The 14,154-nt window shown below is 36.1% G+C and overlaps 1 protein-coding gene across 1 annotated transcript; it reads right to left on the bottom strand.

Moving 5' to 3' along the window:
* Positions 1 to 899: 899 nt before the first annotated feature.
* LOC121256607 (cyclin-D3-1-like) lies at positions 900 to 2,899 on the bottom strand. The gene is made up of 4 exons (XM_041157447.1): positions 2,195 to 2,899; positions 1,889 to 2,090; positions 1,636 to 1,766; positions 900 to 1,533 (listed from the first exon to the last, which is right to left on the bottom strand). The coding sequence occupies exons 1-4, from the start codon at positions 2,723 to 2,725 to the stop codon at positions 1,249 to 1,251; spliced, it is 1,149 nt and encodes a 382-aa protein (XP_041013381.1). The 5' UTR covers positions 2,726 to 2,899; the 3' UTR covers positions 900 to 1,248.
* Positions 2,900 to 14,154: the final 11,255 nt, after the last annotated feature.

Below are 14,154 nucleotides of genomic sequence, written 5' to 3'. Positions count from 1 at the left end.
AAATCTCATTCACTACCTTAAAGTTTAGTTTGGGTGTTCAATTATATTCAATTCATTTTAATTTATCATCATAATTTTTTAAAATTTTAATATAAAATATAATAAATAATTTAATTTTTTCAAATATTAAAAAAATAATAATATTAAAAAAATAATATTCTAACAATATTTTATCATTTCAACTCAACTCAACTCAACTCACTTCAACATCTAAACGCACTTTAAATTTGTTTCCTGTCGAAATACTTTTAAGACAGCTTGGACGTGGAAATGAATTTAAATAAAAATTAAATTATTAATTATATTTTATATAAAAATTTTAAAAATTTATAATAATAAAATGAGATGAGATGAATTGAAAAGTGATAAATTTGATTAGAATATTGACATTGGTTTCATTAAATTTTAGAGATAAATTAATGAAAGTATATATTTTCTATAAATCTAAAACTTCTCTAGCCATAACCCCATATTGAATTAAACATTAGATTAGTCAAACTAATAATATAATATTATTTTTTTCATATTTTACAATTATATTAACTATATATTAATTAATAATTTAATTTAATACTTAAATTAATGTTTCTCAAATTAAATATATTCTGACTCAAAATTAGGAAATAATAGTTTAAATAAATAAATAATAGTTATAGAATAGGAACAGTTAATCTTTAAATTTATAGATAAACTTAAATATATTATAGTTTAATGTCAAAGATTTTAATATATGTTGAATCTAATATAATGATTTTAAATATAAATTCGTCAAATTTTAAAATGGTACTAAATTAATAATTTTGATGAGTCCAATACCAATACTTTAGTATGTCATAGTTTCACACAAATCTAAAAGCTTCTATGCACGTGAGAAGTGAACAAATCACCATATTATATAAACAAAGCAAGGAAAATAGTTCTGAATTTATTATAAATTACGATGATTTAACATGTCCAGATAAACTGTCTATAGAGACCTGTAGATGGAGAAAAGAGTGCCAAAAACATATAGAGGAGAAGACTCCAATATACACTCTTCAATTTCACTCGTCTCTTCTCTTCCTGCGAAATTCCGTCCATCTCCACAACGGCATGTGTTTCCTCTCCAAGAAGTGAATGCTGGCCTGACATTTTTTTGGAAGTGCCGAGGTGGACCCCGGAACGCACGCACATCAACTTGCATCAAAAGAGGGATTATCTATATAATAAGATATTGACTTTTTTTTGGGGTGGGGGAGGGCGGAGAGATTATGGAGAGCTGCCAACAATGCCCACAGAGACCCGGCTGAATGGTGAAAATTTCAATTGCTGTTCATTGGCTCTTCTCTTCTTGAACAGAGGCTCCGGTGATGAATAAACCGAGGACCCCACGGCCCAAGAATCGTTGGAGCCATCGGAGCTAAAGCCAGCATCAATTACACCATTTGGGCTGCAAGGAATTTGCTCATACTTGCGCTTGTGAAGGTTGTAATGGTCGCAATTATCGGCCTTTGGTAGCTCAGCGATGAGATTATAACAGTCATTCACTTTTTCCTGTTACGATGCATGTCAATAATCTGTATTAATGACTTCACGTTCGAACTTAAATACGGACAAAAATTGAAGACAAAAAATTCATAGATTCCAGAAATAAACCTTGCTTATTTCAAGGACACCCAGAAGCTGGTTTTCGTATTCTATGTGATTACAAGGCTCAACTTGGTAGATAACGTGCATCATAGTGGCAGTGGCCAATACAGAAGGAAGATAACCGACGAATCTTGAACCTACAATATTTGAAAAATTGTAAACTGCTGTTCAGGAATTAAAAAAAAAAAAATCTGCCTTTGTCCTTCGTTCTTATCGAAAATACTAAGCTTTCCGCAAAGAAAGTTATGGGGATGCTTACCGGAGACCACAGAGAGGAGGAGACGCTCACAACGCCTGAGGAAATCCACTTGGAGATGGGTCTTCAATCCAACCCTCCTTATGACGTGGTCAATAAATGAGAGTGGGGTCACCGGTTGCATCTTCCACTGAAGGGTGGCGAGCACCAGAAGCTCCATTCTCTGAATAATTTTAGCCTCAAACACATACTTTGCGCCCTCCACCTGAAACGTACTGAACAGATTAGCCGAGATTCGTCGACTCTGAAAATCAACAAAAAGACGCCCACGGAATGAAATATGTAATAGATGTGGTTGAACGCACGTACTTGGAGGTCCAAGAGAAGTGGCACTTGGGTCTCTTCCACTTTTGCAGCCAAAGAGAGACAAGCCACAGCCACGAGTTGGATCATGCATGGCTTGTCTCTCTGAATATGGAGGCTTGTGAGGAACCTATCGAGATAGTTAATGGCTAGGATTGCTGTGGGTATTGAGAACCCATAATAAACATGGACTTTGAGCATCCATTCCACAGCCTCACGACGAGCTACAGAGATAGTACCAGAGTCTGTTTCTACAATGCTGTAATCAAGATGAGCTTGTTTCTGTTCTTTGGAGAACAGAGAAAGAAGCTCTTCATCTTCCCAGAACAAATCTTGCTCCGGCAAGTGCAAAGGAAAAAGAGAAGGTTTATTGACATCATTGTTTTGGCTGCCATATGTCTCACTCTCACTCTCCCCTTGTAAAACTTCCCCTTCTTCCACCCATCTCTCTTCTTCACAGTATAGAGCGTCCAGCAATAATGAAGAGCCTTGTTCGTGTTGTTCTATTTGCTGCTCATTCTGTAGTTGAATCGCCATCTTCTTTTCAGAAGAAGAGGTTTCAGTGCTCTATTCATTACACAAAAGAAATCTGGGTCTCAACCCCATCTCTCTCACCCTCAAAACTTTGAGTGGGGGTGCAGAGACCAGAGAGAAGTTGAAAGCAGAGAAGGAAAAGTAGAACGGATTGATTTTTAGCAGTGACTTCACGCTTGTCCTTTTATTTTTACATGTATATATCGGGGTTTGGAATTCTTTGCGCTTTCGGTGTGTTTAGTTGGCGGGCAGAAATGAAACGGCACACACACCAAGCCGGACCCCCGTGAAAACAACGTCTCACGGCATTACAATCGCGTTCTTATTGAAGAAGTTAATATCCAATGCCTAACTATATCAAATGGTCTTTTTGCAAGTGAGTTTACGCATCAAATTGTATATTAATATTGACATATAAAGTATATGTGTAATAAAACGTTGTAAATTAAAGATAAAAATGATTTTTGTAGACATATGATTTTCTTCTTCTCTTAATTTTTTTCTATTATTTTTATTTTTAATATAAAAAAATCATATTAGTGTTAGTACGAGGTTTGATGCACCGAACCACTGGTACCTAACAAGGCTTTATATATGTTGTAGTTTGAATCACTGTTTCATTTAAAATTACTTGGGAGGTTAGGTACTATGACTCAATGATTTATAGTAGAGAAAAAAGATCTGATGCCGATGAAGGGTTTTATCCGAGTTTTGAGAACATTTTTCTATATTTAGAGAGAGAGAGAGAGGGGAATGTGCATGAATTTGGGCGGGTAAGAATTATGAATAATAATAGGGTTACTATCTTACTATTACTTATTTACTATTTTTTTTTAATTTTATTTTTTTTAATTTTTTATTTTACTTAATGATTAAGAAAGTGAATAGTAGTAAAATTATATGTTTTTTTAATTTTTTCTTAGTGATTAAGGATGTTAAAAAATTGTTTAAAAGAAAATGATAAAAAAATAAAAAAATTTGAAATATGCTTGGGTAGTAGATGGGTAGTAATAAGATAGTAACTCTATCACTATCCAAGAATTATACAACCCACCAACTTGGCTAATATAAAATAAAAGGTAGTAACCAGGAAACATTACGAGTAGACAATTAAAAAGTTGAGTGTTTGTAACTAAAAGGATAGAACTCTAATTTTATTAATATGTCTCACTTATGGCAGAAAAGTATTGTGTACAAAGGAAGCATGAGGTTACAATAAAATCCCAAAGCCAAGTGGTTCAAGAATAAAGAACTAGAGTCAATACCGAAAGTTAGAAGCACATGCACTGTCCAAAGCATGCAAATTAAGCACTTGCTTAAGCAATTAAACTAGAGAAGAGAAACTTATCGTGTTGTCCAAGACTACAAACGAGGCGAGACTATCCGCTAAAGCAATGTCCTCTCTGTAAACATGTTTGAGACTAAAAGGAAAATGTCGCTTAAACTGTAAAATATCATTCCAAATATCAAAATATTGCCAAGGAAATTGGGATTCAGTATTAAACCAATTTACAGTAAGGAGAGAATCCGATTCAACAATGAGTTCAAAAATACTTAACGAATAGCACGTAGTAAAACCAAATTTCAGAGCTAATAATTTTCCAAGAGTATTAGTACCAAAACCCAAGAAACAAGAAAAATCAGTAATAATGGAGCAATTAGAGGACTTAAAGATACCACAACAGTAAGAAGGACTAGGGTTGCATTTGGAAGTGCTATCAATATTTCATTTGATGGTCCCAAAAGGAAGAGGAATCCATTTCACTAAGATAGACCTCTTAGCAGGGATGGTAATTTGAGAAATGTGAAGAGACTCATGGGTGGAAGCATTTTGAGTTGAAGAAAGATCGAAGCTTTAAAAGGATGTTGAGATTCTTGATGCAATTGACGATCTTATAAATGATGGAACCAGAATTAGTGAGAATGTATATGCAAAATGAATCAATTCTTTACATGTTTCTTTCATATTCACTCCATCCTTTTAAATTTGGCTGAAAAGTAAAGTAATTGCTTTGAGCCTTTGACCCCAAAGGAGGAACATTCCACAAGTATGTACATATGCATGTATTTCATTTTTTTTCCGCAACGCATAGTTCTGAAATTGGGTTTCCTTGCATGTTTTTGTCATGCTACACACTTTTATACCTTATTTATTTATTTATTTATTTGTTTTTATTTTTATTTTTTACCGGTATGTAAGAAGGAAAACCTATTAAATTATTGACGTATAGATTTTATGATTGTATAAATATTTCAATTTTATATTTTATGTTTGAAACTGTGTTTGGTTGTCGGAATGAGCTCATTTCAAATTAATTATTGATGAGATCTACTACTTTTTTAACTTTTTATAAAAAAAATTAAACTCATCTCAACCTATTTTATACATTACACATATATCAATTTACTTACATTCAAATACATTTCAATGAAATCCATTAAATACCACTTATAAATCAACTCAAATCATTTGAGACTACCTCAACATCTAAACACAATCTTAGGGGTGTAAAAAAAAAAAAATCAAAAAATCGGTTGAACTGGACCAGACCAGACCAAACCGGTAGATTTGATCCGATTTGTAAGCAATCTAGTATAGTACTGATTCTTAAGAATCAAAATCAATCTTAAATCAGTGTGGTACTAGTTTTTATACTTTAAAAATTGATTTAAACAGAATCATATCAATATATATTTATAATTTTGATATTATATATAATTTTTTTATATGATATTATATATATTATATGTTAAATTATTAATTAATATAATATAAAATTTTAATTTTAAATATAAATATAAATATTAAATTATTAATATAAACTTAATTTGTGATATATGTATGATAAATATATTTTTGATAAAATAAATTATAATACAAAAGTGGAGGAATAGGGAGAGATAGTGCGCGGCGGGAAAGTGACTTTGATAAGAGATACAACAAGAAGACAAAAGCGGCGCCCAAGTCCATGAGACAGATCATGAATAGAATTCTTTAAAAAAAAAAAAAAAGTGGAGAAAGCTAGCGAATGTTGTCCACCGCGATCACCTCTCACGGCCGACCATTATCGGAATTTAAAATTGACTTGTTTTATGTGTAGAGTAGCAAGGCAAAGAGTGGATGCCGGTACACGTAATACCAGAGCGAGTGGTAAAGTGGGAGGAGAGGAGGCTGACTCTTTCAAGGGCCCTGCCATTGGAAAATGGAAAGTCATAAATGATGCCGTTTTGTCTGAGCAAACTGACAGACAAATTTAAGCCGTTTGCCGTACGTTTTCCTTTCCTTTGCCGTGCACATTTCTCTCTCTCGTCCAGTTTATTTTTAATAAAATTTTATTCATCATCACACATTATATATAATATTTATTTTTTATTAAATATATAATATATGAATACTGAATTAATTCAGCAAAAATAAAACTAAACTTTTAAAAAATATATATATAAAATATTTTTAAATAAAAATAAAAATAATATATGATATAAATAATGATATTAAACACAACACATTGATCAACATATTATACAATAATATTATAGAATAAATTTATTTTTATAAAATGATGTTATTTTTATAAAATATTTTATAAAAATATCTCATATTTAGAGCATAATTATATAAAATATTATAAAAAATATTATGTATAAATCATTTTCCACATAATATATAGATATAATAAATAACAAAACTCTTCAAAATATTTTAAATCTTAATAGTACCTTTTTTTATGCTTTGGCAATGAAAAATATTATTTTATCTATTATTTTAATTTTTGTGTTTTCATGCATTTTATATTTTTTTAATGATTAATAAAGTAATTATTAATGTATATTTTTTAAAATATTTAAAAGAAAAAAATGGCAATTGCACTTAGGCCTGCAACCCCGCCCGTCCAAAGCTATTTTGGGTCTTTCCCGACCAGACTCGGTCCTTTTTTTTTTTTTAAATTATTTATTTATTAATTTTTTTTTTCCCCCTACTTGTGGGGTTGTTAATGTTCCCATCCTATAGGGTAAGCTTGTATCTTTAGATCCAATTTTATTCTATAGGTTAACAATCTTCTGTAAATGATTTCAAATAAATACTCACTTGGGTTGTTAATAACTTAAGATACTACTTAAAATACTAACAATTCCTGTGAGGGAAAAATATACCCATAGCCTATAAAACTAGGGCCCAGCCCACCAAGTCTTTATTAAGGACAAAAGAGGGACTATAAAGAGATAAGAAGGGACATGAGTGAGACATAAGGGTTGCATATGTCAGGAGGGCCAGGAAGAGATAAGAAGGAGACAAGAGGGATGTGAGAGGTTATGAAGTGTCAGAGGATCAGGGAGAGAAGGCAAACGGTTCACACAAGGGAAATTGGTCAACTCAAAGCAGGCTGGCATGTACAGTAGGGGGAGGCAAGCCTATAAAAGGGGATGCCCGGACTGCATTAAAGGAGACTTCTGAACTAATGAAAAAAAGGATCATCTGGACGAATGAAACGATGGAAATATACAGATAGGAAGAGCTTCAACCTTCTCTATACAGTGAGATATGAGGATCTATGAATGATTGTAAACAGATATATATTATATTGGAGACTTCCCTCCCCAAACCCCTGTAGACGTAGGCATATTGCCGAACCACATAAATTTTGTGTCTTCTCTTTTTACTTTCACAATATTTATTTTCTAATCACTGCCATCGACGTACGAAACTCCACCTTACAGCTGCACCGGAATACTATCGGGGATTCTAAATAATTCATATCGCGGCACCGGGGGTGTGGATTTGCCCAGGCCTACGAAACATGACGTCAACAGTGGCGCCGTCTGTGGAATCTCTATTGTCCCATAACTAGCGTGTCCTTTGTAGGCTGGAAACAATACACTCTCAGAGTTCACAATGTGAAAAACAAAAAACTGAAGTGATGGAAGGACGAGCTGACAAACAGCTTATGATAGCACAAAAGAAGAACGCAATAAAGGTGGAAGAATAATGATTTTCTAGCGCACAGAATAAATTCTGAATAACGAAGAAAGTTTCCTCCAGGTAAGTATTTTCAACTTTTTTCGAATTTTTTTTTCATAAGAAATGGGAGCGAGTAAGTACATATTGTACACCACAGTATCACACAGTAAATACGGAATGCGTAGAAATCACCTGCTCGGACATTACAAGTGAATACTGTGCACAGTAAGTTAGTAACATACAAATACTCACCTGCACAGTATTCCAATAAAGCATTGTGCACTTAAGGGCACGGTGCATGAGCATACACGTCTACGTGCATGGCCCCCGTGCACTGTGCGTGTGCACGGGGCCTGGCCCCCATTGCCCCCATAGCTCGCGGCTCCACGCCGCGAGCCCGGTAGCCCGCCAAAGGTCACCTCCTGGACCGCCGGCGGTCTCTGGCTGCAGAAGCCATGCCCCCCCCCCCCCCCCCACACCGAGGGGTCGTGAACAGTGCTCCCATGCGCACCAAGTTGTGCACACAAAGAGCGGGCTGAAGCCCACCCGTAACACGGCTGGAGAGGGGGTCCAGCGCCTACCATGTGGTTCACCAGCCCCGTCTGTCTTTGCCGGAGCGTCGCCGGCAGCCCCTTAACACCGGAAGTGACCTAGACGGAAACACTCTAAACATACAGCCTTATGGTGCTACGTGGCAGGAGAGGTGGGGCATCATCTGCCTCCTCTGGGCCAGTCAATGACCACCCACTCCCTTCGGCGTGGTTCTGCACGAACCACGTCTGGTAGCACCAAAAACCAACGCACGGCCCAACCGTGTTGCGGATGGAAGAGGTACCGGCGGAGGTCCTCTTAGTCTGCCGGCAACATCTGACCTCACCGGTGCTATCTCCAATGTCGATGACTAGCCCTTGGTGGCCATTCGCCGTGCACACAAAACAAAAAGAGAAAAACTGTGGGTGTCCAAATACGAGCACGGTTGTCTCATTGGTGGTCATTACGTGAACCGCCAGCACTTTCTTAGCCGTTACGTGAACCGCCGATGGGGCCCCTTGTTTACCCACCCCGTGTGCACCCCGCTGTGTACACGGGAGCTATACGGTGGCACTATGTACTCAGACTCCATACTTGGTCTCCAGCTCGGGCTCAACTTCGGCACCCCCTGCTCGGAAACAGTTGCTCAGTAAACACTAGACGACCTGCTCAAACTCACCCTCATGGAAAACTATTATTCGAGAGTCACCACGAGGGACTATTACACATTATTGCACGGGCTTCCCAGCTCAAAAGCTCAGCTCAGTAATCATCTGCACAGGATCCCTCATCTCGGTAAAATACATATACAGAGGAAACAACACACGCGGGCTCCTCAGCTCGGTAACACATGCACAAACTCCTCAACTCGGTAGCCACCTACACGGGGTCCATCAGCTCTGTAAAATATATGCACGGAGCATACGCTTCATTATATGAAGTACCAACTCGGAAACCATCACACGGCCACATATATCATGTTCTGGATAAAAATACACAACTTACATAAGACTTTTTTATTCTGCTCGGTTCAGTTTTCCTGTGCAGTTCGGCTGTTTTGTTCTGATCTGCTGCGCTATTTTATTATGCACGGCTCTGATTTTCTGGTCGGATTGGTTTTTCTGCACGGTTCGGCTATTCTGCTCTTCTCTGCTGTGCTATTTTCTCTGCTTGGATTGGTTTTTCCTGCTCGAATTTTCTGCTCGGATTGGTTTTTCTGCGCGGTTTGGCTATTCTGCTTTGCTATGCTATTTATTCTGCTCAGATCAGTTTTTCTGTATTCTGCTATGCTCAGTTGCACTATTTTCTCTGCTCGAATCGGTTTTTCCTGCTCGATTTTCATGTTCAGTTTTTATGTTCTGCTCTGCACTGCAGCGCAAGCATGGAGTCTTCCTGACTAATTAACAACTCCAGGTTAGCTACTTTCAAAATTCATGTGAATTCTATTTCTACTAACGAAGTTATCTCTATCATTGAAACAAACTGCCGGGAGTGAAAGGTCAAGAACCGCCCGACCTACCAGAAACAAGCCCGGTCTCTAGATTGGCCACGAAGTATAAAGCACAGGAACCGAGCCATAAGCTCTGATCTGCTAACAACTATTCTCAATGTAGTCTAAATGACTTGTTGAGGTTTGTGCAAAAAGAAAACGAAACGCGTTGGTGAAGGAGTAGGGCCCTCAGGCTCTGCCAACCTATAAGTACCAATCCACTAAGTATAAAGCACAGGAACCGAACCATGAGCTCTGACCTGCTAACAGCTATTCTCAACGCAGTCTAAATGATTTGTCGAGTTTCATGCAAAAAGAAAACAGAACGCGTTGGTGAGGGAGCGGGGCCCTCGGGCTTTGCCAACCTATAAGTGCCAATCCACGAAGTATAAAAGCACATGAATCGAGCCATGAGCTCTGACCTGCTAACAGCTATTCTTAACGCAGTCTAAATGACTTGCCGAGCTTCGTGCAAAGATCTCCTTCGAATAGAATCTCCATTAAGTGGAATCTCCATCAGTGACAGAATCTCCATCGAATAGAATCTCCATTAAATAGAATCTCCATCGAACAGAATCTCTATCAAATGGAATCTCCATCAGAGATAGGATCTCCATCGAGCGGAACCTTAAAAAAAAAAAAAAAAAGAGAGAGAGTCATTAGACTCTTTCGAGCTTCGCGCTCGCGCTTTACGCGGTCGAGTCCAACTCTCGCACCATTTGAGCTCCGTGCTCGTGCTTTACACGGTCGAGTCCAACTTTAGCACCATTCGGGCGTTCACAACATACGAGTACTCATTAAAACGCTGGATATTAGTTTGCAAACCCGTTCACCTTCAGTGTACCCCCTAGCTAAGGAAATAGAAGAGAAAGAAGCTGAGGAAATAGGAACATAATAAATTTTCTTTATAATTTTCAACCCCAAAATAGTGCTAAAAATTTTCTGGCTTCTGTGAGGGGAAAAAATACCCATAGCCCATAAAACTAGGGCCCAGCCCACCAAGTCTTTACTAAGGACAAAGGGGGGACCATAAAGAGATAAGAAGGGATATGAGTGAGACATAAGGGCTGCACATGTCAGGAGGCCAGGAAGAGATAAGAAAGGGACAAGAGGGATGTGAGAAGCTATGAAGTGTGAGAGGATCAAGGGGAGAAGGCAAATTGTAACACCCCGTATTTTAGTATATTTTTATTGAAGGATTATTTTTAATAATTCAAAAATATTTTCTCTTGTTTTAAAATTATCGGATATTTTTAGATGATTTATTTTATGATCTTTAAATTGTGAAAATTAATTTGAGATGTTTTCTTAATATTTAATTATTGTGATATATTTAAATTGTTCTTTATTTTAAATTAATTGATTGTTGGATTTAAATATTTTATTTTCATTTTATCATTACGTTTAAATTATTTTAATTGAGATGCTGTTTTGAAATCATTTTCGTTGGATCATTTTTGTGATCCAAGATGTGGGGATTGACTTCATTTCTTTACCTCCATTTTTCTTTTTTCCTTTTCTTTTCTTTTTCTTTTCTTTTTTTCTTTCTTTTCTCTCCTCTCCCTCTCTCTTCCCACGCGGCCTTTCTCCCCTCTCTACCCACCCGTTTCTCTCTTTTCCCAGCCCAGCCGCCGCACGCCGCTGTGTGACGCATCGCCCCTGCCGTTCGCTTCCCCACCGGCCGACGATCACACCTTTCCAACCTCAGCCTCCCTCGCGCCGCCGTTAACCTCCACGAACCGCCCAAAGCCGCGACCTTCTCTTCGTTCCAGCGCCATCGTCACACCACCTCCGGCCACCATTTCTTCACCACTTCATCATCGACCTCCTAGCAATCCAATGGACCCAACCCCAGCTCCGATCCGTCACACAAATGGTTCACACAAGGGAAATTGGCCAACTCAAAGCAGGCTGGCATGTACAGTACGGGGGAGGCAAGCTTATAAAAGGGGATGCCCGGATTGCATTAAAGGGGACTTCTGAACTGATGAAAAAAATGACCATCTAAACGAATGAATCGATAGAAATATACAGATAAGAAGAGCTTCAACCTTCTCTATACAGTGAGATATGAGGATCTACGAGTGATTGTAAATTGATATATATTATATTGGAGACTTCCTTCCCCAAACTCCTGTGGATGTAGGCATATTACCAAACTACGTAAATCTTGTGTCTTCTCTTTTTACTTTTACAGTATTTATTTTTCATTCACTGTCATCGACGTACGAAACGCCACCATACAGTCGCACCAGAACACTGCCGGAGATTCCAAATAATTCACATCGCGACACTAGGGGTGTAGATTTGTCTAGACCCGCGAAATACGACATCAACAATTCCAATCATTGTTGCAAGGAAGTGGGTCTTAGTGAAAAAAGAAAATTCAATCACTACTGCAATATTCTATAGTAGAAACTCCACCAAAATAAAAAAAAAAAACACACACACACACAAAACCAAGACCCTGAAGCAGAAACTCCACAGAAATCCTTCCACCAAAACAAACTAGCAGCACTAGAGGCACACAGTCGTCAATGCTGCACCGCCGAATAGCAGCATCTTTCGGAAACGGGCACGGGACACATATCACGATTCTTATGGGTGAAAAAAATAAGAAAAATATTTTAATTATAAAGAAATTATATAAAAATAAATTTATAAATTAACGTATCTTAATATAGTACGTCAGATTATAAAATTATTTTTATTATAAAATAGATCTAATAGATTTCATAAAGATACATCAATTTATGAGTTTATTTTATATAATTTTTTTATATCTGTAACAATTCTAAAAAAAATCATAGTTGAATGCATCAAATTGAACCCACTCCATCTGATTCGTAACAGATTCAATTCAATTTCGGTTTTTAAAAATTTAAACAGGTTTGGTCTTGATTCTTAAGAATCGAAATCAATTTGATCGATCCTGATTTTCATATTTTAAAAATCAATTTGAAATGAACTAAATGGTAATATTTTAAAAAATTTATTTTTATATTATATTATATCTTATATATTAATTAATATTACATAAAGTTTTAATCATAAACATAAATATTAATATTAATTGGACCAAATCGAAATCGAAAAGATAAAAAATTTCGATTTTAAAAATGAATTGATGGGTACCGATTGTTAAATTTCCAAAATCGATAGATATAGATTCAATTCCAAAAGATGTCTAGAACCGAATCACCCTAACTATTCTTTTTCTTCTTTTGTTTATCGGAAATCGAAAAAACTATGTTTAATTATTTAATATATAAGATGGGTTTATTTACTATTTTAAAAAGTAATTTGCCACGATCCTCTGTCGCCACATTGATGCCTTGGGAACTGTCAGGAGCGCCGAGGACCAGGGAAGCCACGCAGCTCTGACTTTGGAGCTTCAAACCTCATGAAAACTAGAAAACATATAAATGTTACAGTATCATTATGCTGTTTTGAAATATATTATGCAACAGGGGTATTGGTATTGACTTCGTCAAAATGATCTCTAAAATTTGATAAAAAGTATATAATTTTTATAAATCTAAAATTTCTCTAGTCATAACTTCACATTGAATTAGTCATTAAATTCATCAAAATAATAATATAATATTATTTTTTTAATAAAAATATTGTTATTTTTTTTCATATTTTATAATTACACTAATCATATGTTAATTAATAATTTAATTTGATTCTTGTATTATTACAAGACGGTTGGAGATTAAATGTGAATAAAAAAGACCTTTAGAGATTAAAAGTGAATAAAAAATAGATTTGATGAATGAATAGTAGACCTTCAAATTTGAAGAAACTTATAAATTTACTGTAGTTCAAAGTTTCACATTTATTTATTAGAGTAATCCAATACAGATTTATTTTGATGAAATTCATCAAATTTTACATTTGGTTAGGCTTTTGATGAAGCCAATGCCTATGCTATAATGGGTATTTGTAGCCTACAATTCCAGTATTAATAGTCTAAAGTTCTAACTTCAATAAGAAGCGCTTGTATTTAAAGGTCATTTCAATTTTCAGAAGATCTTCAAAACCCACAAGCTAGCTAGCTTGGACAGGAGTGAGAGTAGATAGGCTGATTTTCGGCCATTAATTTAGTTAAGCTTTCTTTCTAGCCTGGCCCAGGCCATACCCCATGCATGGACCGGGAAAGGCCAGCCATTCGAGATTGGCACCACTTGCAAAAAGAGTGAAAACACTGATCCGGTGTCTGAAGGACTCGATCCCCTACCCCATTTTCAGCCCATCAGAATACTGATATCTAAATTAATATATATTTCTAATCACTAATCTCACTTCAATTCGTTTTAGACACGAGAAAGTAAAATCAACGTATTCCCCAAAACAAAAATGTTCTGATCTCGTGAACCACTTCTAATGATCTATGTAGACAATTTTTTATAATTTTGTTCTGAAATATTGAGAAGTAGGTATGAAATC

Source organism: Juglans microcarpa x Juglans regia, chromosome 3D (genome assembly GCF_004785595.1).
Source record: "Juglans microcarpa x Juglans regia isolate MS1-56 chromosome 3D, Jm3101_v1.0, whole genome shotgun sequence".
In the NCBI taxonomy this organism is placed as follows: Eukaryota; Viridiplantae; Streptophyta; class Magnoliopsida; order Fagales; family Juglandaceae; genus Juglans; species Juglans microcarpa x Juglans regia.
This window is presented reverse-complemented; position numbering and strand designations above follow the sequence as displayed.

Excerpts from the sequence above, each read along its gene's own strand:
- LOC121256607 (XM_041157447.1), bottom strand. The coding sequence starts at position 2,725 with ATGGCGATTCAACTACAGAATGAGCAGCAAATAGAACAACACGAACAA. Across the intron at positions 2,091-2,194 it reads CACTTCTCTTGGACCTCCAA|GTGGAGGGCGCAAAGTATGT; the intron begins GTACGTGCGTTC and ends AGTACGTTTCAG. Across the intron at positions 1,534-1,635 it reads GTGTCCTTGAAATAAGCAAG|GAAAAAGTGAATGACTGTTA; the intron begins GTTTATTTCTGG and ends GCATCGTAACAG.